At 48.1% G+C, this 25,191-nt stretch overlaps 1 protein-coding gene across 7 annotated transcripts in view; it reads left to right on the top strand.

Moving 5' to 3' along the window:
• The first annotated feature begins 4,856 nt into the window (after positions 1 to 4,856).
• SLC8A1 (solute carrier family 8 member A1) overlaps positions 4,857 to 25,191 on the top strand; it is a 113,666-nt gene continuing 93,331 nt past the window's right edge. For 5 of the 7 annotated variants that reach the window (XM_057396915.1, XM_057396913.1, XM_057396911.1 and 2 more), the window contains exons 1-2: positions 4,979 to 5,056; positions 15,690 to 17,525. In XM_057396915.1, coding sequence (XP_057252898.1) covers positions 15,727 to 17,525 — 1,799 coding nt within the window. In that variant the 5' untranslated portion in view covers positions 4,979 to 5,056; positions 15,690 to 15,726. Of the gene's footprint in view, positions 5,057 to 15,689; positions 17,526 to 25,191 lie in introns of all 7 variants that reach the window. The other 2 variants (XM_057396916.1, XM_057396912.1) reach the window with 2 other exon arrangements.

Below are 25,191 nucleotides of genomic sequence, written 5' to 3'. Positions count from 1 at the left end.
GCAGTTTTGTAACAGCAAAAAGCTTTGTTGGTTTTAGTGGGAAAAGATGCTAAGGGACAGGCAGTTCAGCAGGTGACATCTGGTCCTTCGTTTTCCAGTGACACAGGCTAGGAACTGGTTTTTGCCTGTGAAATGGGATGGGAGTGAGATGCCAACATTACATGCACTGCTCTTGAGACAAATGACAGCTGTCAGAAGGCTGCTGAGTTTCTACTCCTTTGAGAAGAGTAAGAAGACAGTTTGCACCTTTTACATCTCTTACATTAAGCCCAGGCACTGAAGTCATTCTGCACACATATATTGCATTTTCCCTGTATATCCCTGATGACCAGAAAGCAGGTTTGGTTGGTTGGTTGTTTTTCCAAAAGAAAAGTGAGATTCTGAAGCAGAATTTGAAGAGCATATGGCTTCTTTCGTCCAGTAAATGTTTGCAAAATACATGCAACTATCCCCATTCCCAAGCTCCCTAAATTCATGCCCAGCCCCTCTAACAAGCTCTGCTTTCAACACCCACATGGCAGGTGGTTTCCAGTGCAAATACTCTTCTCTGTCTGCCACAGACAAGCAAAGCTCTGCAAAATTGGCCAGTCAATGCCAGTCTTCTTCCAGGAAAACTCTCTCACAAGCTGTTAAACGCTATGCTCATCCATTAGTGCTATGGATTTATTGTTTAAACCTGCATAAAACGTAGCGTGGGGCAAGTACTTGGGAAAAAGCTCAAAAGCAGCATAAGCATGGTTTCTTCAGTTACCTCTCTGGGCTTCCAAAGCATTGCAGTGGGAGCAAACCTTATGCTACTGATTTTTCATTGGTGTGCCAAAACATCCCATTGAGCACTGCCGTCTCCCTGGGGTATAGGCTTTACTCTCGGTTTTACAGGGATAGAAAACACCTTCCACACCCAAGACTTCCGGCTGGCCAATGGACAACTGTCATGCATTTAGACCTTCCTGGGGTCATCAGGACTCAGACTGTACCAGCTACTTGGAAACAACTAAGGAGGCACTGCCTGGAGAGCTTAAAAAGACGTGTGTGCTGTCCAGCACACTGAATTGCCCTTCATATTCACTGCTATGTCCCACTCCATCCACCACATTTCTAAATTTATTCTCCAAAGAGCAAAGGCAGTTTCAAAGGTGACAGTAAAAGAGAATGCTCAAACTGTTGGAAACTATATTTTTGAGCATCTTTTTTAGAAACACCACTCTCAGGGATCTTCGGGTCTCTGCCAAGAACATGCAGAGGAGAGCCAGAGAAGGTTCAGTGGGCTCATCCTCAAGTCTGCTGCAGTGAGCAGCAAAGACAGATGGGTGGCAAGCCAGAGGTGACATCCCATCTGCTCCTGCAGGGTCTCTTTGCCATCTCCTGAGGGACTCAAGGAAAACAATGACCAGATATAAATAACCAATGAGGATTCACTGGTTATCCTCCAGCATTATCTGAACCTGCAGAAGCTAGAGCAGAAACCAAAGCATCCCATGGTGGATGTGTTCCAGACAGGCCAAGAAAGAGTGGTGGCACAGCTGCTCAGAAGTGAACATGCTGTGGCTGAGCTGAAGACTGACCTTGTCCTGACCACTTGTCTCTTATAGGGAATATAAGGCAGGATATTTTTAAGCAAGAAATACTGAGGGTTTTTTCTTTTCCCCTTTCTCTAAAATGTGCAGGAGCTCAAATATCTTTTTTTCACAAGGCACTGGGCAGAGAACTGGCCTGCGCTATTCTTTCCAGTGCTTGAGACATCACAGTCCACTAACCCCATTCTTTGCAGGGAGGAATTGTCTTTCTGCTCAGCATATGTAGACAATACCCTAAAACCTCCCCCAGCAACTGCAGAGAGATGCAGGCTGCTGTCATAGCAAGCTGTGGGTGTGCATGAATGAATGAATGAACCATTCGTTAGTACTGGCATGAGAATCTCCATGATTGTGAGACTACTAATTAGTGGTTGTAAGTGAGTTTGCAATGGTAGGTGTTCACTTACATGGCTGCAAAGAGAGACAGGTAAGGAAAAGCAACCAGAGCAAACCACTGCCTCTCCCACCATAGCTTAGGCTGCAGTCATGATGAAGCATGGGTATGCCCACACGACAACAAACTTGCTGTGTCAGGACATGAGCAGTCTTGTTGCATTTCTGCCTGGAGCACCCAGCAGAATACAGGAACATTTGCTCAGCTTCACCAGCAGATCTCAGAGCCCATGCAGAGCTCTGTGCTGTTACAGCTCCCACTTCAGCTAGCTTGCCTGAGAAAAAGCCATATGAACCACAGCCATTGCAGTGTGGAGCAGCCCTATAACACAGTATCTCCTCTCACCATTTGGGCTCACTGTCTTCCCTACTCCCAGACTTCCACTCTTTCTTTCAGAGCCCAGCCTCACCTTTCTCTTGGAGGCTGTGAAAGATGTAAGTCTGAATGTGCGTGGAAATGGGTGTGAGGGACTGGGGAGTGGTCTTCACCTTCTCCCAGCCTTCCAAAGTCATATCCCTCCTAACCAGTCACTTCAATATGAAAGCTGCTCTCAGGTGCAGATGGGATAATGCTGCATCTCTGCTTCACCCTTTCTGTTCCAGTGCCATTAAGGCAGGGTGATAAAAAGGGTTTATTTATATGGACTAATGAGCATCACCACATACACTGAGAAACTCTTGTTTCTTTCAGCTCCCCTCAAAGGTCACAGAAATCACTCACCTGAAGCAAGCTTTCTGAGGGTTTCAGCAGGAGGCACTGGAAGCAGGAACATACACTGCAAGCTGCAGAGAGAAGTGAACTGGGGATGTGCTGGATCTTCAGAGAGAAGCTCACCAGTGGATCCCCATTAGTAGAGTTAATGTCTTAGAGTTCCAGAGGAGTTTGGTACTATATTCAGTGAAAGAGCTGGGAAGTAGGTCAGCAACATAACTGAGGGAGAGGGGGAGCTTTATGGAGAACTTCATGGCTGACAGCTAATTGAACTCTGAGTTCCACTGCTTACTATTGCAGTGATTACGTTTCAGTGTGCAGGGTGAAAAGCAACAGCAGGGATTGTGTTTGCTGCAACCTTTGTTGCAGCAAACAACAAATTATTGTCCAACCTGTGTTGGATAGTGTGAGCATTCTCTTCTGCTCACACTGTCCATTTGCTATGACATCTTGTTGACTTGCATCAGTCTTGCATCCTGCAGCCACTGCCAAACCAAATGCCACTGGTACACATCCACTGCTCTGCTCTGGCCCTGATCAGAGAGTAGCACTGTGGATTGTCTACACATTAAATTGAGCTCATTTTATATCAGCAGCCCTGCTGGGAGAATTGAGTCCCATGAAAGTACCACATATGGCCAGATGCAACTTTATCCCTTCTCTAAAGAATTTTAAATCAAAAGAGGTGAGACAGACAATCAGAGTTAGCTACTGGACACAAACCATGGGTTTTTCCTAAACCAAATCCATATTTGGAAATGCCTTTCATCCCATGTGTAGGTAATAAGCTCTTAAAGTGAAACCAAAGCTAAGTAATATCACTAACAGCTGCCAGTCTAATAACAAGTAGCTGTGGTTTTGGTTGGTCAGTTCATCACAAAGTGCTTTACGAAAGAGTTTTGTGGTGTTTTCCACATCTTACACCTCATCTTGAACAGAGAAGTTTAGTTTCCCATCTCAGAAGGACATGATGATGCAGACATCTTTTGAGTTTGGGTGGTTTTTTTTTTTAATTAAATAAAAAAAAAATAATGAAAGGAGTGAGAGGATGAAAAGAACAACTGAAAGCCAAAGGTAAAATTCTGACTTGCTGTCTTGCCAGTGGTGACAAAAATTACAGGCACAGCTGACAAGATAAGACAGAGAAGATGTAAGAGGGTGCAGGAGCTAGTATAATGGCTCTGCTTCTCCATGGTTCTTATTGCACCTGAGGATATGGGTGTAGAGGGCTACTGAAGGTCACTGGGTATTTGCAACTACCAGTGTGTGAGTTATTAGCTTTGGTCCTATTTTAAGTTCTTAAAGACAGAATTTTGCCTGGAGGGTGGGACAATGGGTTCATCTGCTCCTTGCTGGAGCCAGCAGTGGGTGGAGGACTCATTCAGGCATGGTGAAAGGGGAATTGCCCCCAGGAAGGACACTTAGGCCAGCCTGAGGTGTAAGCAACTCATTTTGTGCCAGGCTGCTGGCTTTCTGCAGGATCTCCCCAACACTGATGAACTTTCCCTTGCAGAACAGGAGGCTCTGTGGGTTCAAGGAGCTGACCTGCACATAGCCAGATGTGGGGTCAGTTCCCAGGAGGGCCCCAAATGCCCCTTGTTTGTCACCCCGTTGCCTGCACTGTCCTTTGCGAACACCACAACACTGGTGATGCGACTGGGGAGTGAACCACAACCTAAGGCTCCTTGGGATGCTCCTACCTCCCCATAGCAACCATGGGCAACAGTGGGGCACAATGACAGACACAGCAAGACACCCCCCTTCTTGCTTCTCTTCTCGCTACCTCTCGCAGGGCTCACTCACAAGTGGGGACGGGCTTGGCCTGGCTGGGAGGATGCGACGAGCCACGGCTGAGGGCAGGCAGAGCATCAGTGGGGACTGTCCAGGGCAGCACAGGGGGCAGTCAGGGCAGGGCTGGGGGCTGCCCCAGGCAGGGCGGGCAGGGCTGCTGGGGGTGGGTCCGCATCCAGCCCTGCCTTTCAAAGTCCTTCGCTCCGAGGAGGAAATAGGGAAAAATTTCCAGCAGCAGCAGCAGCGGCAGCAGGAGCAGGAGCAGGAGGGGGGTTGAAGCTGCCACCGCGGAGGAGGGACGGCGGGTTTCTCTCTCCGGGATGCGGAGGGAGGGGAGGCTGCCTGCGGGGCGGGCCGGCTGAGCGCATCCCCGGGGCTGTGTGTGTGCGTGCGCGCGCGCTCCCTCCATCTCTCCCTCCATCCCTCCCTTCCTCCTTCTCTCCCTCCCTCTCTCCCGCCCGCCGCCGCCGCGCCGCAGCCGCGCACCGGGGCTCCGGCACCCGCCCCTCGTCCCACCGCGATGCCTCGCCGCTGCTGAGCCGGCCCCCGGGCGCCCGCTCCTGCACCCCCCGCCCTCCGACAGGTAGGACCGCGACCGGCCGGACCCAGCCCGGCCCCGACACCGGTTTCTACACTGGGGTCCGTGGTGTCGGGGAGGATGGAGGGAGGAGGGATGGGGGGCCAGGAGCCGTGTGGGAGATGATGGGGAGGAGGGGGTAGGATGCTTCCCGCTCCCTCCGGCCTCGGGAATGCGTTTTCCAGCCCAGGCATGGCACCTTTGGGAAGACGGTGGGGCTCGCCCCCCTCCCCCGCCGGCCAATCGCAATATGTCGCGACAGGAGGCGCGGCTGCGACGGGGGGCTGCCTCCTCCTCTACCCCTGGGGCCGGGCATTGCTGGGCAGGTGGGGATGGGAAGGATGCGGGAGCAAAGCGGCTCCCCTCGGGGGGCTTACGGGCATCTTCGCCAGCACGACGCGGCGGAGAGCGGTGCCTCCGCCCGGCGTGGCTGTTCGTGCCTCCAGGCAGGGCTGCTTTTTCTCCAGCCCCGGGCTTTCTGCCTTGAAACGGTTTCCGAGCTGAGCGGCCGGAGCCACCTGCAGCCACGATGAAATTCCCGTTTTCGTCCCGACCAGCATGTGTTGTTAAGGGCTGGCATTAAACTGCACTCATCACGTAGGCTTTGTCTAGGTGGAAGCATGGCTGGGGCTCTTCTGTCATCTAGAGTTTAATTCTTTAACCGTAGCCTTGTTGCTTCCCCACACTCAGCTCTGTCTCCAGGGCGAGAGCCAACTGCCAAAACGTTGCAGAAATGCAGCAAGCACTAGGGAGAACTGGAGTCTAAAAATGAAAGCTGTAGTAAAACCACAAGGTCACAGGCATGTGGGTGCGAGTGATTTCAGGGCTCCTCTGCTTGCGCTTCGCAGGATGCTGTGTCTCCAGTCCCAGACGTTGGACATCCACGAGCCAGGCAATGGAAATGGGGGCTGAGACAGGCTGGGGTTCTCTGCGCACTCTCCCAACACCTGCCCAAGCATTCATGTGCTTTTTCTCACCAGCACAAAGGGAAGAGGTGCACACTTATTTAGAAAAGGGAAGCTTGGACACTTGCATGTTGATGGCGGCCAGGGAAAAAAGAGCTGTGCTATATCACTTTGGCTGGGGCAGTGGACATCACCAAAGAAAGGCATTTGTGTTCCTCTGGGTGCATCTGATAAATGTTTCTTTCTCCCCTTTTCCTTCTGATTGGTTCTTCAATAGCAGCTTTGCCCATTTTCCAGCAGAGGTATTTAGCCCAAATAGGGAAATAACTCAGCATTTCTAGAGCCATTATCATGAACCCCCACCACTGTCTCCCCAGGAAAGTTGATGCACTGCCTAACTCCTCTTATACCCCACCAGCTTTGCTTCTCTGGAGGCATAAACAGCTCCTAAGCCAGTGCTGGGGAACCACGCTGCTCAAAGCTTCCTCTGTAGCAGGGTTTGTGTTGCAGATGTTTGAGGAGACTGGAGGTACTCTTTGTGCTCAGCATCCCTGAACGCCAACACTGAGTAACGCACTTTTAAGCTGATAAAACTTTGCTTGCTTCTCTCTCCCCCACTTTCCCTAAGCTTTTTGTGATCTTCTGGCTGTGAACTGCTCCCGAGAGTTCAATATTCACTGTTCTGCAGCTGGCCAGGCTGTACGTAGTTTGCTCTCCTGGCACTTCTGTACATGGCAAAGCATGAAGCTGGCTCATGTTGGAGTTCTTGGGAGTCTTCACAGCACCTTGCATGATGCCATAAAGGCACAGCCATTTCTCTGCCTGTTTGGGCCTTTAGTATTGTCCTGATCTGCTCAGCATTGTCTGGGTTGCAATGTTCCAGTCTTACACCTAGGACAGAATGTGGTTTTCTGCTGGAGATATTTTTTTGAGGGGGGGATACAGTCCTGCTGGCTTACCAGGGAAAAGCCACTCTTCTCCATCATCCTAATGAAACTCAGATCCTATAATAAAGCCTAGTGTGCCCCAGGCATGAGCATCACTGGGCAACCAACCAACAGGCTGGTCATAGACAACACACATGGCATGCAATACTGGCTCTCCTTGTAACCAGTACAGTGAAAAACCTGGAGCTCTGTTCAGTCTCAGGGTGCCGTGATATACATGTACTCCCAGCTCATGGACATTGGTGCCCACAGCTGTGCAAATACTGGGTCTGCTGCAGGGTGCTCAGTGTGCTGTGCCATTGGGAATCTGGCATCCAATATAGGCTGAGCTCACTGACTGGCTTTTCTCTCACCAAGGGTGTGAGTGCTATCTCTCCAGCTATTTTCAGGCAGCTTGTAGGAACTTAGCTTTCTCTGCTATCTCTATTCCTCTAGTGATTTTAACTGAAATTAGGGAGAGCAATCTGAAAAGGCAGGCAGAGGTGGAAACTGAATTCATATGCCTGGCTTCCTAAGGAAACCTGGCTGATTAATAGAGGTGAGATTTGCTGCTGCAAGGAGCTCCTGGGGAAACAGAGAAGGTGGGGAACACTGGGCAGGAGGGACAGGTGGTTAAATCTTGCTTTTGAGATAAGCAGCCAAGACCTGGGAAACACGTGGGTTAGGCTCCCTTTCCTGAGATGTGGTGGTTTTAAGAGCTGAGCATCTGCTCGGCACTAGGGTTCAGCTCCCTCTAGAGTCAGCAGTTCAAGAACTGTACCTCTGGATGGAGACTCTCCTTTTACCACCCTTCACCAGCCAGGACAAGGCACCCAGCTGACTGACGGAGCGTGCCAGGGTGGGTCTCCAGCCCAAACTAATCTGCTCACCTCCTGTCTAGGACCATGTCCAAATCACCCAGGTCCACAACCTGTATTCACCTCAGCCTTACTACACACACACTCCCAGGGATGTCTCCCACCTCTTCATCCCTGGATGGGTGCAAGAATATGGGGTTGCTGACTTGCCTCTGCTCCCTTGAAGCTTTCTGTTCCTCCTTCCCACAGAGCCCAGGAGAGCATCCCACTGCACAGGGGACCCACACACAGCTACAAACCAAGTGCAAAACTGGACCCAGAGGGAAGAGTGGACACAGGCAGACAGCAACAGGCCTGCTAATTCATCTCTCCTGGCCCCTATGGGATATCTCTGGGCAGATGCTTCCTTCCAGGCTACCCAGGAGCCTCAGGCTTATTAACACTGTTTTATTCCCCAACACTCAGAGGAGGTGCTCTTCCCGTTTTACAGAGGAAGACACAGAGCACAGGGAGGTGAAGGGCTACCCTGAGAACGCAGAGGGAGTCTGTCTGCAGGGCAGCCTCAGAGGTGGCTCTTGGAGAACAGGAAGATAGCACCTTGCTTAAACCAGCAGGGGAGATCTGCAGGCAGAGGAAGGCATTAACAGCCCAGGAGGAATAATCGAAAAGCGGCTGATGCTGCTTAATAAAGACGAGGACAAAAGCAGGTGGCAGGGACAAAGAACTAGTCTGGAAAGAGCAGTGAGTAGGAGAGGAGATATATATATATATATGTATGTATAAAAATAAATAAATTAAAATATGACCCTAGAAAATATTTCTCCTTTGGTTCTCATTTCCTGACATTTTCCTTGCTGAGATCTTGAATCCTGGGGCAAAGGGACGACTTGCCGTTTGGTCTCCACACATTAAAAAAACAAGGCTGGAATTCCCTGACAAACACTTTCAAGCTCTGTCTTTACAAGCTGCCCCCAAATCCATCCAATCTGGCTGAAAATTTTATCTCGAGGATGTTTTATTTTCTCTATTTATGTTTATTTTGGAAAGTTGCTGGGGAAATTGTGGGAGGAGATAGGATGTTTCATTGAAGAGGTAGGATACTTGGAAAAATCAGTTGCACACTGATAATTGTTCTCTTTTATGCCCTTTACAGAAAAGAGGGTGGCCTGGTGTGTATTTTACTTGATTGGCTTCATGGAGGGCTTGTGCCTCTGACTATATCTGGAAAGGTTTTAATGGGTTTTTTGTACTAACGCAATGAGAGTGCTGTTGGCCTGAACATCGTTCTCCTGATGTGAAGATGTAGAGGGTCATAGGCAGGGTTACCAACAGGCTGTGTCTGTTCTGGGGTAGCAAGACTGGGTGGAAGGGAGAAGGAGCTGGGCAGAGTCAGAGCAGGGCTGTGAGCCAAGGGTTTTCCAAGCTGTGTTTAAAGTGCTGTCACACTGTGCAGCCCTGAGTGGCAAAATGGTATTTGGACATAGTAGCTTTCCTCCACGGGTCCGGATGCACAGCCAGCATGGCAGTAGGATACTCTTCTTTTAATGGGTAAAAATCACAGCTGACAGGAGCTGCTTTTTACCAGAGGTGTGCCACAGCTCAGCATCAAGATCATAAGTGAAGCTAGCAGAGCCTGTGGCTGCCCTGACAAATCTCCAACCACTCTGTACCTTTCAGGGCTGCTGGAATCCATTTTGTGTCCCTTGTCTGTAGGAAGCTGGACGCAGGCTCTTGGCTGGTTTACTGATTGATGGTCAGACACCAGACAATTTGCTTGGGCTTCTTTTTTTAACCCCACCGTCATGTCTTTTCCCACTGCAGGCTTTGCTTAAGTTGCCCTGCTGTGAAGCCAATTGCTGCTTTCAATAAGGCACAGGTCTACAGGCTTTGGCATGGCCAGGGAGGGTCAGCAGGAGAGGAGAGGTTTGCTAGCCCTCTGGAAATGGGGCAGCGGGTATGAATCCCACCCGTGGAGGTGAGGTGCGCAGTGCTTCCCTCGGGAAAGGCTGGTTATTACTTGCGGTAGACTCTTAGGTGTTCTCCTGCAAAAGAAACTGGGAAAGGGGTGCTGTGACTTGGAGACTTAAGGTTTGACCTTGGGGTAGAAGCATAGGGGCACATAACTTGAAACAGCCATTCTTGCTGTGAAGCGGGGATGACACACACACTTGGAGAGCCTGTCATCTCACTTGGGGGTTGCTGTCTTCATCAGGGACACTGGCAGAGGAGTGAGTAGCTGTCTTGTTTGAAGGCTCTGTCTCTCTAGCTTGCAGGCTAGCTGTGCCTTGCAGCAGCTGCTAGCTTCTTCCTTGTCAAAGTTTTTGGCCCCTCTAGCTGAAGAGAGACCATCTTTCTATCTTTCTTCTGCTCCTGCAGCAGCAAAGGGGGTTTTGAGCAGCGAAGCACCCTCACTAGCTCCTCTCTGTCTGTCTCTGACTGTGGGATGGGGAAGAGCTGGCTGGGAGTCCCCGCAGTGTTGCAACATGGTCCTGGTCATGTCCCCACAGCATGTCAAAAAGCAGCTGCTCTCATGTGAACGGCAAACTTCCTTCTGCCCCTCAACAACCCAGCAGTCACCCTGTGGGGACAGGGGGCTGCTCCTACCTCCTGCACACCAGTGACAGGGCTGTGGGGACACCCTTTACCATGCAAGCTGGCAGTAAATTCACAGTAACGATGGCTATTACGAATCTGATATCTCAGTGGGGTCGTCACCGTTGGCTGGCATCGGTGGTGGCTGTAATGGTGTGAACACTGCTGAGTTGCAGTTCTCTGTCTGGGTTTTCTGTTGAAGGCTGTGGAAAAAAATCACTGTGGAAATTCTCTCTTTCTGCGGCCACTCATTCCTTGTGAGCCCAGGCCGTTTCCTTCCCTCCCAAACCTTCTTGTGTAATAAAGAGTCTGGGCTAGCAGTGTTTCTTCAGTACTCTGAAAAATAATGGTGCTACTAGTTTGTTGCAGATGGTCATAAAACTGCATGCGATACAAAGGCGTAGGAAAATAACTGCAAGGGTCTTACAGTGGATATTTCAAGGGTGAAGTACCCAAATGGAGATTGGACTTTGGGGAGGCTGCTGCAAAGGAAAAGCTGTGCTTTGCTGAAACATAGAGCAGCTTCTAGGCTCACTTCACATACAGCAACCAGCCAGCCTGAAAGTGTTGCTGCCAGGGAAAGGTTAGGGCAGAGTCTAAAGGATGTTTTCTCCCTATCTGGCAGCTCCTGAGCTGGAGGCCTGGAGCACAAGCTGGCAGCAGGAGCTCTGTCCTACCGGTCCATAAAATCTAGAGCTCCCCATGCCCAGCAAGGAAATGTGTGTCAATGTGGGCAGGTACTGCCCTCATGGTGTTTGACAACACCAAGGGTTGGCATAAAGGCTGGACCAGAAATCCTTGGCCAGGAGCTGGATCTACTCCCCGAAGAGCCATGTAGCCTCTTGAAGGTTTTCTTCCATGACTGTGCAAAACCAACTGCTAGAACCCTCGAGGGAGCTTGTCCATGGTAGCACAGCTACTGCTTCAGGAGAGCATACATTAGGACCTGGCTCTCCTGTTTAGCTCCAGCTCCCTTTGAAAGTTCTCAGGCAGCCTGTTCCAGGGATCCCCAGGACAACCTGGTTCCTTTGGTGCTGAAAAGGGCTCTGGGTGCTATCCCTGGGCAGGGGGTAGTGATTATGGGCAAGGTTTTTCTGGCCTAGGGTGGTGGTTTGGGACCCTTCACCACACACATTTGCTAGCACTGAGCATAAGAGCAGCTTGAACCCCTGCACGGTGCTGCTGTGATAAATCTAAGCCAAGAGGCATTGGGGGAGTGATGGGGAGGCCACGAGCACTGTGGCAGGCAGTGTTTGCCGGGCTGCTAACCTCGCATGCTGTGAATCAGCTACCACATTTGCTTTTATTGTTGATGGCTGGGATGGGAAATGCAATTGAGCCACCTTAATGAAAAGCTAACAAAGTTGGGTTTGGACAGAGGGCTGGCATTCTGGTAGCCTTGCTTCTCATTAGAGAATAATAGGAATGATTTTACTGGGAATATTCCTAACCCTGTGCCTGCAGCAGTGGGCTGACCATGGGCTGAGACCCTATGCAAATGCAGTGAAAGAGGGTCTCTGAGGACTAAAGTGTTTATTTTGGATTCTACAAATAAAGAAATTCTGCTAATCTTATAGCAGCTGCTTCTCAGAGATATTTTTAGTGTCGCGCTCTGATTGTGTGTATACAAACAGCATGCTGGGGCCAAACATCTTCTAGCCTTCTGTAATTCCCGAGTCCGGTGTTAATAACACTCATTGTGAATTGGTCCAAGTATCATAGAATCATAGAATAGTTAGGGTTGGAAAGGACCTTAAGATCATCCAGTTTCAACCCTCCTGCCATGGGCAGGGACACCTCACACTAAACCATGTCACCCAAGGCTCTGTCCAACCTGGCCTTGAACACTGCCAGGGATGGAGCATTCACAACTTCCCTGGGCAACCCATTCCAGTGCTTCACCACCCTCACAGTAAAGAATTTCTTCCTTATATCCAATCTAAACTTCCCCTGTTTAAGTTTTAACCCGTAGAAAAGCTGGTGAGGGTATGTGAATCTTCCTTGATGACTCTGCCACAAAATGCTGGAGAAAGTCCAACAGAGAGTTGGAGGATGCTGCTGCTGCTCAAAGAAGGGTCCCAGCACATTGCCAAGGCTGGTGGGTTTCTCTTCCAAAGCTTCAGCCTTTCCCCACCCTTCTGAACTCTCCAGAAAAGTTCCATGCTTCTTATCTCCTGCCACCAGAGGGAAAAATGTTGTTTGTACATGGAGAGGTGGATGGGAAGGCCAGAAAGATGGATTGCTCAGATGTCTCTTTCCCTCCTGTTTAATGTAATATGGGGCTTGATTAGAAAAAAAGATCAAACAAACCCCAAAAGAAAAATCACCCCCCAAAAAACCAGACAGACTTATACTAGAATGGTTGAAAGGGAGGAGCATGGCAAATAATCTTGAAGTGCCTTATTAATCTGATTTAGTGGCTGTCTTTTTTTTGCTGGCTGAGACTTCCAGTGCTCAAACCCTTTTAAGACTGTAGAGATGGTCCAAAGTGTGATGGGACTCTCCTATCTTTCTGACCTAAATCAGTGACCCAAAGCATAATATATTCTCTAGAACCATCTGTTTCCTCTTCTTGCCAAGGGGATTTCACAATGCCTGGTTGATCTGAATAATTGTACATGTGCAAGGATATGACATGCCACAGGGAGAAAATTAACTGAACAAGGGCAGGTGGATGCTCTTGAGTTTTCTGTTGAAACTACTACCCTTTAGAAGGAGAGGATGAAGACCCATGCAGCTGAGTAATATTTTATGCCCACACTAAGTCTTTTTTAAACCTACATATTTAAATTAAAAACAAATCAAAACCCAACTACACTTAGGAGCTATCTAGAGTAAACAGAGTAGATACCAAGTCGGCTTCTGTTTGACAGCTCCTTTATCAAATGTCTCCGAGACTTGGTTTGGAGCAGTGTGAAACACAGGAGTACAGATGTTGGGTGACTAATTGGCTAAACTTCAGTGACCATGAACACACATCTGTTTCAACTCAGCTATTCACCAAATAGCCTGTAACAAGGTACTCTTCTTTAACATCATGTTTCAGTTTTTTACTTCAGATTTGTTAGCTATGCCTACTGCCTGAGTTCTGGGAAGCAGGAGGTACCCAGGGACTGTGATCAAGGGAGCAATGTTGAGGGTTCTCACGCCAGCACTAGAGCTTTTTATAGCATTAACAGCTACAACTGCAAACAACTCATTTCTTTTAAATCTGCCTTCATACAAGAGACTTGGTGCTTCTTGTTCATTTTATCTGTTCTTATCACCCAGTTCTCTGGTTTGTTTGCTTCCTGCTCTGTGTACCTTTTTCTTAATTAGAAAATTGGGGGTGGTAGGGGCAAGGCAGAAGAACTTGGAAATTTCATTTGTATAATGCCATTTGTACAAAACTGTCTTGGTAAATTCTCAGTACTATTCTTCCAGCCCGATAATACCACTACAGTATCCTTAAATAAAACGAATGGAGGAGAGGGATTTGATCCATTATTACGATGTCTCTTTGTGGAGTAGGTCCTGTAACATGGGTGTAGGGTGGTTCCCATTGATTCTTCCAGAGAGTTCTTCACTTGTGTGCAGCCCTCTCCCTGTGTAATACGCCCCTGTCCTGATGAGGAAGGGTGATTTCTGTGTCATGGGGGATAAGGAGATGTGTCGTGGTGACTAGGTGCTTTTCTTCAAGTAGATGTTGGTGCTGTTCAGGAGGGTAAATGCTTCTCCCCAGGAATGGTGGCAGGCCTGTACTTCTGCAGTCAGCAATGCAGCATGGGTGTAGCTGTTTCATGGTGAAGAGCCAGCCTGGTTCCCAGCTGTGCTGTGAAACAAGCACTTCTTAAGAAGGAAGAGGGAAGGTGTGCTTAGCCATCCTGCTTGCGTCACCCTCGCTGTGATGGGGCCCAGGTGACAGCTGGGATGCTGTTGCTGGGTACTGCCTTTAGCATGGATGGGTTGGTCTGTGTCTCCCACTGCATGCAGCTGTCAGACCTGGCATTGTGTTTGCTGGAGACCAGGCAGATGGCAAATGGTAGGGTGAGACTTGCCAGGAATTGCGGAGGCTGGGCTTTGGGAGGCATTGACTGGATCTTCTGCTTGTGTCCCATCTCTGATATGGGCTTGGGAATACCATCCTTCTGTTAGAAGTTGAAACCTTTCATGGCTGAAACCTTTCATTTTTATTTTTCCTTTCTGGGGTATGTTTTTTATGAGCAAAAACCATTTCAGCCTTTTGTATTCTCCAGGAAATTGAAGGTATTGATGTACTCATTTTCCTCTCTTCATAGAGACCATGTGATTAAATTAACTTGTATTGGAGAAGCATGGCAAAGGCTCTCCTTGAGGAGAAAAAAAACTGCTTTAATAACTAGGAATCTGGCTTTTATTGCCTAGTAAAATTGAGAATGTAGCACTGAGCATGCTCAGTTTTTTGCACTAAAGGCATCTGTTCAGTCAGTTTATGCACTGTTAACTAACTGCAAACCTCTTTAACAGCTCCTCTACACTGCTGGAAAATCCTGGGACAGGAGAAGGGCAAGTACTGCTGTTGTGCCTGTTGACTGATGTTGTAAATGGAGTGAGAAAGGCCCTTGAAGGGGAAGACGTCAAAGCTGACCTAGTGGGAAAAAAGCACAGGAACAGGTTTCCTCTTGAAGCATGCCAAGACAGCCAGGCTTGGATGCATATGGGGTTCTTTCCAGTTTCAGGAAGGTGCAAAGTGATGCACTGTGGAAGGAATGGCTCCAAAATCATTAATTAAAGACTGCCCTTATGGTGCACCTTATGACCAAGTTACTGTTAAGAATAAGGTTTTGCCAGGGCTTGAGCTCACTTTGTGCAGATTTCTGATGTGGAGTAGATGCCTGGGAGGATTGTGAGCAAGAAAAGGCTGTGAAATACATAGTTTACAGTGACTAAAAATGGCAAAAATAGAAACTTTTTTTTTTTTTTTTTAAACAAGGGGGGATAATAGATTTCCCTCTCCTCTCCTGCTCTTGCCCTGAACACCAGTGAGTGAGTGCATTGTAATTTTGAAATGGGAAACACTTCTGCCATCTGTGAAGCAGAATGATAGGCTTTAATTAGATGAGAAACAAGAAAATGCAATTGAACAAATAGGCTTTCAGTGAAGAGAAAGAGAGTGGCATTAAACATCTTAGTAGCTAAAGGGGGAAGGTGATGGCCCACTGGTAGCATCTGAATCAGTCGTTGTTCAGATAACTGAACTAGATGATGTGTACGTGGAAAACTGTGGTAATAACACAAATGGGCTCATCAGATGTGTCTTCTTGAGTAACAGGGTAAGCTGATTATATGTTTGGAAAGATGAGAAATAAACAGGCTGTAGAGGAAAAATCTGTTCACTCTGGTGAGCCTCACTTAATGATCTTTACTTTTGTCTCTGCAGGCTGAGGACATCTGGGACCTGTTCTGTGGAAGCGGCCATGTCGCAAGCAACTCACCCACCCACCTTCCCAGTGAGCTTCCAACTCCTGAGCGTTGTGCTGGTGTTGCTCTTCCATGCAGATGGCATACATGCGGAGGGCCCCAGCGAATTGCCAGTGAACGACACCGAGGAGTGCACTGGCTCATACATCTGCAAAAAGGGTGTGATTTTACCAATATGGGAACCGCAAGACCCCTCATTCGGTGACAAAATTGCTCGGGCAACGGTATATTTTGTAGCAATGGTGTACATGTTCCTGGGAGTATCCATCATTGCTGACCGCTTCATGTCCTCCATCGAAGTCATTACGTCCCAAGAGAGGGAAATAACCATCAAGAAGCCCAACGGCGAGACCAGCAAAACCACAGTGAGGATCTGGAATGAGACCGTTTCCAACCTCACACTAATGGCCTTGGGCTCGTCTGCCCCTGAGATTCTCCTGTCTGTTATTGAAGTGTGTGGCCACGGCTTCACGGCAGGAGACTTGGGACCAAGCACAATTGTGGGGAGTGCTGCTTTTAACATGTTTGTCATCATTGCGATCTGTGTTTATGTGGTTCCAGATGGAGAGATAAGGAAGATCAAGCACTTGAGAGTGTTTTTTGTTACAGCGGCCTGGAGCATCTTTGCCTACACTTGGCTTTACATTATTTTATCTGTGTCTTCTCCTGGGATTGTGGAGGTTTGGGAAGGCTTGCTCACCTTCTTCTTCTTCCCCATTTGTGTGGTGTTTGCCTGGATAGCTGACAGGAGGCTTTTATTTTACAAGTACGTCTACAAGAAATACCGAGCCGGCAAACAGAGAGGCATGATCATTGAGCATGAGGGTGACCGGCCCTCCTCCAAAGCTGATATCGAGATGGATGGAAAGGTTGCTAACTCTCATGTGGAGAACTTTTTGGATGGGACACTGGTGTTGGAGGTAGATGAGAAAGACCAGGACGATGAGGAAGCCAGGAGGGAAATGGCTCGGATCCTGAAGGAGCTGAAACAGAAGCACCCCGACAAGGAAATTGAACAGCTTATCGAGTTGGCCAACTACCAGGTCCTGAGCCAGCAGCAAAAGAGCAGGGCCTTTTACCGCATTCAGGCTACTCGGCTCATGACAGGAGCTGGCAACATCTTGAAGAGACATGCTGCAGACCAGGCCCGCAAAGCTGTCAGCATGCATGAGGTCAATAGCGAGGTGGCAGAAAACGATCCCATCAGCAAGCTCTACTTTGAGCAGGGGACCTACCAGTGTCTGGAGAACTGTGGCACGGTCGCCTTGACCATCATTCGCCGGGGAGGTGACTTGACCAACACAGTGTACGTGGACTTCCGGACAGAGGATGGGACGGCCAATGCTGGCTCTGACTATGAGTTCACTGAAGGGACAGTGGTCTTCAAGCCTGGAGAGACCCAGAAGGAAATCCGTGTTGGCATAATCGATGATGACATATTTGAGGAGGATGAGAACTTCCTGGTTCATCTCAGTAACGTCCGTGTGAGCACTGAGGCCTCAGATGAGGCCATTCTTGAGGCCAGTCGTGTCTCAACGCTTGCCTGCCTGGGATCACCATCTACTGCCACCGTCACCATCTTTGATGATGACCATGCTGGCATCTTCACTTTTGAGGAGCCAGTAATGCACATCAGTGAAAGTGTGGGGACCATGGAAGTGAAAGTGTTGCGAACCTCTGGTGCACGAGGAAATGTTATTGTGCCCTACAAAACCATAGAAGGCTCAGCCAAAGGTGGAGGAGAGGACTTTGAAGACACCTGTGGGGAGCTGGAGTTCCAGAATGATGAAATAGTGTAAGTGAAGGTTTTATTTGTTACTTACAGTCTCTGGTTCTCCTGACATTAAATGCACATGGCTCCCAGAGCTGCACTGGAGGTGTTTGGGTACAAGTGCATTACAGAAAGCCATGAATGGCCTTATGTGCTTTGGGGAGCCTGAAATGCTGCATTCCTGCCTTGGTAACAGACCAGAGAGTGATGCCTTCTCAGGGGCACTCCACTCTTCCAGCAGCAGCAAGGTTGGACTGGTTTGTGAGCCCAGCTTCTCACATGTGCCGAGCAGATCTCTTTGGCCTCAGCTCTACAGTGCAGTAGAGAACAAAACCGAGCTGGCTGTTACCGTCCAGTCACAAGGATCTATCTTGTGAAGGGCCAAAACTGAATGTATGAATTGTGGTACCTACTTCCCCTTGCCTGTTGAAAGTCAGGTCATCTGAAACTGGGTCACAGCCTGTTCTACTGATGCTCTGTTCAGGGCTTTGGTGAAGGTAACTTCACCTCGTACTCTTCTAAAGTCTGCAGTTCTTTATCACTGGCCAATGCATGTCCTGAAATAGTACTGTCATGCAGAGAAGCCTCATGGTTAGGATGCAACTGCAGCTACATTTGGCTGCTTGCAAATGATAAAGAGGCTGAAAGCTGTTGGAAGCTAATCCTGACTGTTGTTAGGTGGATGGTGGAAAAATTAGCGCTGTACCCTGCTTTATTACATTATGTGGAGCATATAAATTAGCCCAGTAAATCATGATAGAAAACATCTATCCTTGGATATGCTGTGAAGATATTTCCTTGCCCAGCTGGGGCTCTGGGAGGAGTGAGGATTGGGAGTTGCATTGTTCCAGCCTCAGGCTCTTCCTATAGTGAAGTCTGTGTCTGTACATCAGTCCCTGCCAGCAGTAGACTCTGTAACACAAAACCACTGCGTAGAACTTGGAGCCGTCCCTGATAAAGGGCACTGCTGTGTCAAGGGAGAAGTAAATGTTAGCTTGGGTGTTGCATATCATACAATTGGTCTCTTAACAGCTGAGACAGACCCATGATGGTTGACGAGAGAAAGCCTTATGTTCTGTTACTTGCTCTGCATTCACAGGGAGAATGAAGCAAAAGAAGGAATCATAAAACTTCTTGAAGTAGGGGGAGAGAAAAAAAACGCTTCGTAGTTCTCAGGAAGGATATTAGTTAGACAAGTTGGGGGTTTGACTTCTCAGGAAAAACTGAGCAAGAACTTCACAGCTCCAGCAATCCGGAGGCCAGAATATGCATGTTGCTCACACAAGGGTCGAGAGCACATGATACGCCATTGTTCCTGGCTCCAGAATGATAACCGTAGTAGCAAGGAATGCAGTTCTTGGCATTTTTCATTTTGGGGAAGCAGGGAGTTGCCTGCAGAGGTGCAATGAACTAGGCTATAAGGATACCCCCGGAAGGCTCTTTACTTTTTAACCAGGTCGCTCGGCACTAGCAAAACTGGGCTACTGGCAGGAAGACTTTGAAGTCTGATCTCGGTTCCCCTGGGATGTGACATGTTTACATGGCAGGCTAAACACAGAACCACAGAGGGCTCAGAGGCGCTTAGGCTTCCCCATGTCTTGGATCCATCACTCTGGCCAGGACCTCTGTGTTTTCCTTCATTCAAGACAGGTAGTGTCACCTGTCTGTTGGTGCTCAGGCTGTGATGGGGCATTTTGCAGTGCGACAGTGGTGTCTTCTCCCAGGCTTTGCACCAGGACCCTCTGTGCTGTGCCTCTGCTGGTGGCCTTTCCTCCACTAATCTGTTCACTGCTGCCTTTTGCCAACAGCCCAGTAACCAACGGGTGTTCTGGGAAGAGGCTGACCACATCCTGCCGGCGCTACTGCCTGGCCTCCCGGGGTGTGCTGATGTGCCCTCCACATGCCGGCAAGCCTCCTCCCTCCTTTTCTTACTGGCTGTCAGCATGTGCACAGCAAGCAAGAAACAGGGGGAAAACAGCTTTCTTAGAAACCCGAGGGTGTTTTTTCTGTGCAGATGCCAGGGCTTTGCATCATCTCTCTATTGCCTTTAAACTATCTCTCCCTGGAATCACTGGGAGGGATGGTACATGGGAAGCACCACTTTAGGAGTTAGCAGCCTGGTACAGATCAGGGCTTGGGGAATGGGGTGAAAAGAGGTGGCAACTGCAGGGCCATATGTTGACCAAGAGGCTTGCTTCATTCACGCATTCACGTAGGAGAGGACATGCACATACTTCATTTTCCTGCGAGAAGGATGAAACTGGTTGTAGAAATTGCAGTCTATTCATGTGCCTGAAAGGCGGTAGGTACTCATCTAAAGCTTGGCTGCTACAGTCTACGTTCAGGTATAGAATGGTACAACTGACTTGCAGAAAATTCCCTGCATGTCTGTTTGCCAGGGCACAAGTTTAGGACAGCCCTCCAGCAAAAGTGCAGTATAGTCCTGAAGCTGAAGTGCTGCTTACAGGCATCATCCCTTGGAAGAATTTGCTCTAATGGGAGTAAAGATATATGCTAGCACAGTATGTGGATTATAGAGCTAAAGCCCTTTTGCTATGTCATTCCTTGTTAGCGCTGTCCTTCAGCTAAAATGCAGCTATGTAGAATGGTGCAATTCCCCAGCATATTTGATTCAGTTGAGTTCTAAACCTTGAGGATTTCCCATGCTTTGGTGGCCAAGAGATGGTTTTGCTTCCCTTTCTAAAGGTGTTTAGTGCCTCTTTGCCATTCTAGGCTGTATCAATCAGCTTGATAAAAGAGGGTAAGATGCGTTGTGTTTTTGTGGGGCACTAGCAACAAAGGTAGGGCAGTGCAGGGGGACACAACGATAAAAGAAAACCATGTAAAAGCCTCTATTATTAAACTGCTGGTAAGTTCCAGTAAAATTAGTAAGTGCTGTGAGGGCCCTGATCTTCTGGAGACCTTCTTTCAGTTCCCAAAAGGCCCAATTACGTAACATGTTTGTTTGCAGCATCCAGAGAGACTTTCCCATTTTGCAATCTGTTGATGTCCCCTTTCCCAGAGCACACAGAATAGCTGTGTAACTGCTGAAGCCACGCCATTCCTGTGCATTTAAACCAGGATCTTATTCTGATGCTATCAAAAAGGATGCATAATGGAGAAGGTATTGGTCCTTCTATGGAACATTTTATTCCAACAAATGCCTGTAAGCATCTTGGAGTGATGCTTTTGTTCTCCTTGCTCCTGAAGCACAGCTTGTGTGTTCAATGGGTGCATGTTGGCAAGTGAAAGAAATGGCATTTAAATGTGTTTTGCAAAGGGGTTAGCTGGGTTTGTGAAACAGATTGTTCCAAGCTGTGTGGGAAAGCTGAAGTTGTCTGATTTGGGTCCCAGCAAGGTCATACTTAACTGATGCTTCACAGGTACCTGGGACTCTGAGACATTGGTATAGGACATGGTGCTATTACTTAAAGTGTGAGGGAGAGTCTTCCCTCTGGAGACATCCTCAACACAGTGATTCCAGCCTTGTCTTGCATCTTTGTTAAAGATTCAAAGTTTCTTGATGAGAACATGGAGAAGATGTGTAGTTCCAGGCTCTTCATGCCCAACCATCTACCACAGCTACCATGATCATACAAGAGGTCACTGATTCATCTAGATGCTGTATTTTTATCTCCTGACTCAATGCCAAATAACTCAAAAGAAGTCCAGCTCCTATCTTAAAGGAGGAAGCAATCCTTCCCCCGTCTCCTGGTGTCTCTTCTCCTTACTGTCTCGAAATAACAGGAGGGGCATCTTTTCAGATGTCACTGCAAAGCTATACGAAAACTGTGTGTCCTTTCGTGTTCAAAAAACAGTAGTTTTTCCAGAGACAACATTGCAACTGGAGTTCTGTTACAGTCTGCATTCTTACATCTGTACCACCACCCCTCAAAAGTTCTTACTGCATTAGTAAGTCAGTGAGGAAGGTAATGCACACAATTACATGGAAAACAAATTAAAGTGGTATTTCACCTATGCAATTTACATCTGTAAATTCATGGAGAATCCTGTGTCAATAGACCCTGTTCTTCATAATATATAACTTAGCTGATAGTTGCCTGCTGAAGGTTTAGGAAATTACACCCTTGGCCCACTGCATTTGACTTTTCCAAGTCATCTTTGGAATTTCTCTGGAAGCATAAATCTAGGAGCCAGATGCCAACAGTCACACAAATATAAGCCAAATTCTCTGATGTTTTTAAGGAAAGTGTCCCCAGAGACCATGTAGCCTCCCTCCCAAAAGTCCTTTAAAATTGTCAGTGTCAATATATACATTGTGGCAGGGGGAGAACAAAGCAGTACTGCTTTTCTAAGCTTCTCCTTTCTTTTCCAAGGGAAGTTGGGTGAGGTGTTTCTAAAGAAACAGCAAAAATAAACCCCTGACTCAGCATTTGGACCTCTTGATCTCAGCTTTTCATCTGTGGCCTGCAGCTTCAGAGAAAAAAAATGAAACCTCCAGCATGTTCATCCTCGCAGTAGAACACATCAAAGAGCAGAGAGTCTTCTGGTGTGGCAGAGAGACCTTTGTAAACCAGGCTGAGTGTGAGGGAAAGACATTCCCCTTTTCACATTTCATCATTAAGCACATTATCTCTTTGTCTGTCCCACTTTGTTTGCATGTGTAAGTGTGCATCACCTCCCTGGCTTGCACAAGTTTAATGTCTGAAGCCACAGGATAAGGTATCATAACAGACCAAGCAAAGATTAAACTCTTATTCAGCCTGCTTCCAGCACCTACCTCAGGGTCCTTGGCAGTGTTCATGGCTAGGTTGGACAGGGCATTGAACAACCTGCTCTAGTGGAAGGTGTTCCTGCCCATGGCAGGGGGTTGGAACTGGATGATCTGAAGGTCCTTTCAAATCCGTATTATTCTCTGATTCTATGTTTTCCCCTCACCACTGGCAGTCTTACCTGGCCCAGAGGGATTTGCAGGCAGTTCAAATACCACCACCAGGATCTAGATCTTGGGTCCTTGGCTGGAGCATCCAGTGCCCTGGGTCTTTCCCATGAGAGGTGGCCCTGGCCATGGCCCATGGCATGAAGCAGAGCACATGTGTGGCACCAGGCTAGGGCATGGCATAGGGGACTGTTTTCATTTCCAGGGGAAATTTGGGGAGGAGAATTTCCCTGGGGCTGAAATGTATCATTGCTTTGGGTCCTGGAGGCCAGAAGCTGGTCATCCCCTCTTCAGGGTGGAAGATACAGCTATAACAGGGTGAACTGTGTTTTCTTTTTCTCCTCTTCATTCACACAATGCTTAGTCTTTCCTGAACTCCCTTAAAATGTTAGTCTTAAAATCTCCCAGCTACGTGCATCTCCCTTAAAACTGCAGTGCTCTTGTCTTGGCTGCACTGGGCAACCCCCACATTTCTTTCAGGAGACAGCAAGGAAACAAGTGTGAACACCATGTGGTGTTTACAGATCTTCCCCTTTCTCCTGCACCCAAGTTCCTACAGGTGCTTGCTGTTTTCCTGTGCATACAGACTGTGTACTGAGTGACACACACATGGTGTGTACCCAAAAAATCATTCCCAAGTGCCATGTCAGGTCTCAAGCCTGCAAAGCACATACTCACAACTGTGTCTCTAAGGGTCTTATGGCCTAATATGTTCCTCTTTTCCCCAGAGTAAGGCCAGTGCCTGTGCTCCTGTGGTATATCGTCATGGTGTTATGGGACATGTTCTGCCTGTAGCTTGCTTGAGGAGGGAGGGCAAGGGATGCAGCCTGTGCCCAAATAAGTAATGAAATCTAGGAACCTGATTTGGTGATGTCCCCTGGGGAGGGGATTGAGCAACGACATTGTATTATGAGATGAAACAAGTTGTGCCGGCACATCACTGGAGGGAGTTGGGGGGAGAAGGGTGAGGACAAGAGTGGTTAGCTCTCAGTGAAGAACTGACATGGTTTTTGTCCTTGAAAAACTAATGTTGCCTTATTTGTAATGAGCTGTTGTTGGCAATTTACTGCTGCCAGCTGCATCTCTGTGGTTGATTAAGGGAGCTCGGATCTTAAATATATAATAACACTCTGAAAGCCATTGAGAGGCAGTTATTAGCTTCATCAGGGCCTGTGTACACATCCGCTGTGCTCCTTTATGAAAAGACTACCTATTAAATGCATTGTAGTAATTTATGAAACACAGGATATAGGCTTGTTTTAAGAAATCAAAGCAGCAACTCTAGTGAAGCTGTTGGCAGGGAGAAAGTTATCTTGAAGTGCTGCTCTGCAGCTCCTTGCCAGGGAGATGAGATTGGGGTATACGAGAAGCCCTGTTGCCCTTTGCAGCCATGCTACTCTTCTTTCCCTGGCATGCACTTGAGCACTGTTGGCAGCAGCTTTAGCACCAGCTGTGATGGGCAGGTCAACAGAGCAGAGATACATCCCTTTCCCTGCTGTGCACATGGAGTGCTTTACAGTGGCAAATCCTTGAGCAGGGCGAGGTAAATAGTAGGTACACAGGACCCCGATGCAAGTGCTGAGTTCAAGTTGTGCATTTGCCTTGGGAACAGGCTTCTTTCCTCTGACACTTTGGCCTCAGATTCAACCAGGGTGGATGGCACTCAGTAGTTATCTTCCAGCAGCAGGGCTGCATTTGTGGGCTTAAAACAAGAATAGAAGAACAAAAAACTGAGAGCTGACCACAGCTGGCATTCAAGCATCTGTGCAGATGGGCAGAGAAACATCTGCTGTCATCCAGAGCCAAACAGAGAGGAGAAGCTGGACCTGGCAGACAACGGGCTGAGTCAGAATCAGACCCTCCCTGGGGGAAGAGGCTAAGCCCAGAGGCATCGTCCCGCATGCTTCAAGAGGATGGAGCTCTATCAGCCAGCTTTCTGCCACTGGGAATATGCAATGTGCTGTGCCCCTGGAAGGCAGGCCCACCAGAGGTGATGTACATGTTTGGGTCTGTCTTGTGTATGTTCTTGCTGGCTTTGATCAGACCAGGGACAAAATTGCATGTTCACAGCAATGACATGCCTATAAGTGCCATGCAAGGGGAAACACACATGTTTTATCCCTTGTCTCTGCTCCTTCCCCTGTTCTTTAGCACTATAGGATAACCGTGTTAACCTTCACAGCCCAGGCTTGCTGAACCACCTGTATTTCTAACAGTACTCTTGGGAGAGGAGCTGTTATTAAAAGTTAGTCTTTCACAGCCACAGTGATTGTGCTAGCCGGGTGCATGACCTAGCAGCAGTGGTATTAGTGTGGATGTCATCTGCTTTGCAGTCTCAGGAATGGCTGGAGTTAAGGTCTGCCCTCTCCAAGTCATAAATGACATTTAGCCTGAGGACAACTTGGGAGATATCAAAAACTCTACTAATAATGTTTCTGACACTGACATTGGAGGCATTGCATTGGTTTCCAAGAATGGCAATGCTGGATCCTGGGTGACAACAAATAATAACAGCAGTCTCTGTTTTAAAAATATCTTAGCATAAGAGAGAAAATATTCCCACTGCTGTGCAAATAAGAGGGTGACCAGCATGTGCCTCGTCTGTCCAGTCCCTATATGGTTCCATTCGCATAGTGTCTGGACTCCTTCCTACACAATCAAAGTAACAATTAAATGTGTCTGGCAATGAGAAACAAAGCAATAACAAAGAATGGGGACACAGACTGGATCCCCATGAAGTGGGTGCTGGAAGGAGACACATGGAACTGGTAGGATATGCCTGCCCCTTCA

The sequence above is a fragment of the Pezoporus wallicus genome, unplaced genomic scaffold (assembly GCF_028554395.1).
Source record: "Pezoporus wallicus isolate ANWC-B61680 ecotype Strahan unplaced genomic scaffold, APGP_CSIRO_Pwel_v1 contig_7265, whole genome shotgun sequence".
NCBI lineage: Eukaryota > Metazoa > Chordata > Aves > Psittaciformes > Psittacidae > Pezoporus > Pezoporus wallicus.
Note: the sequence above shows the minus strand (reverse complement) of the source record. Positions and strands in the feature narration are given on the sequence as shown.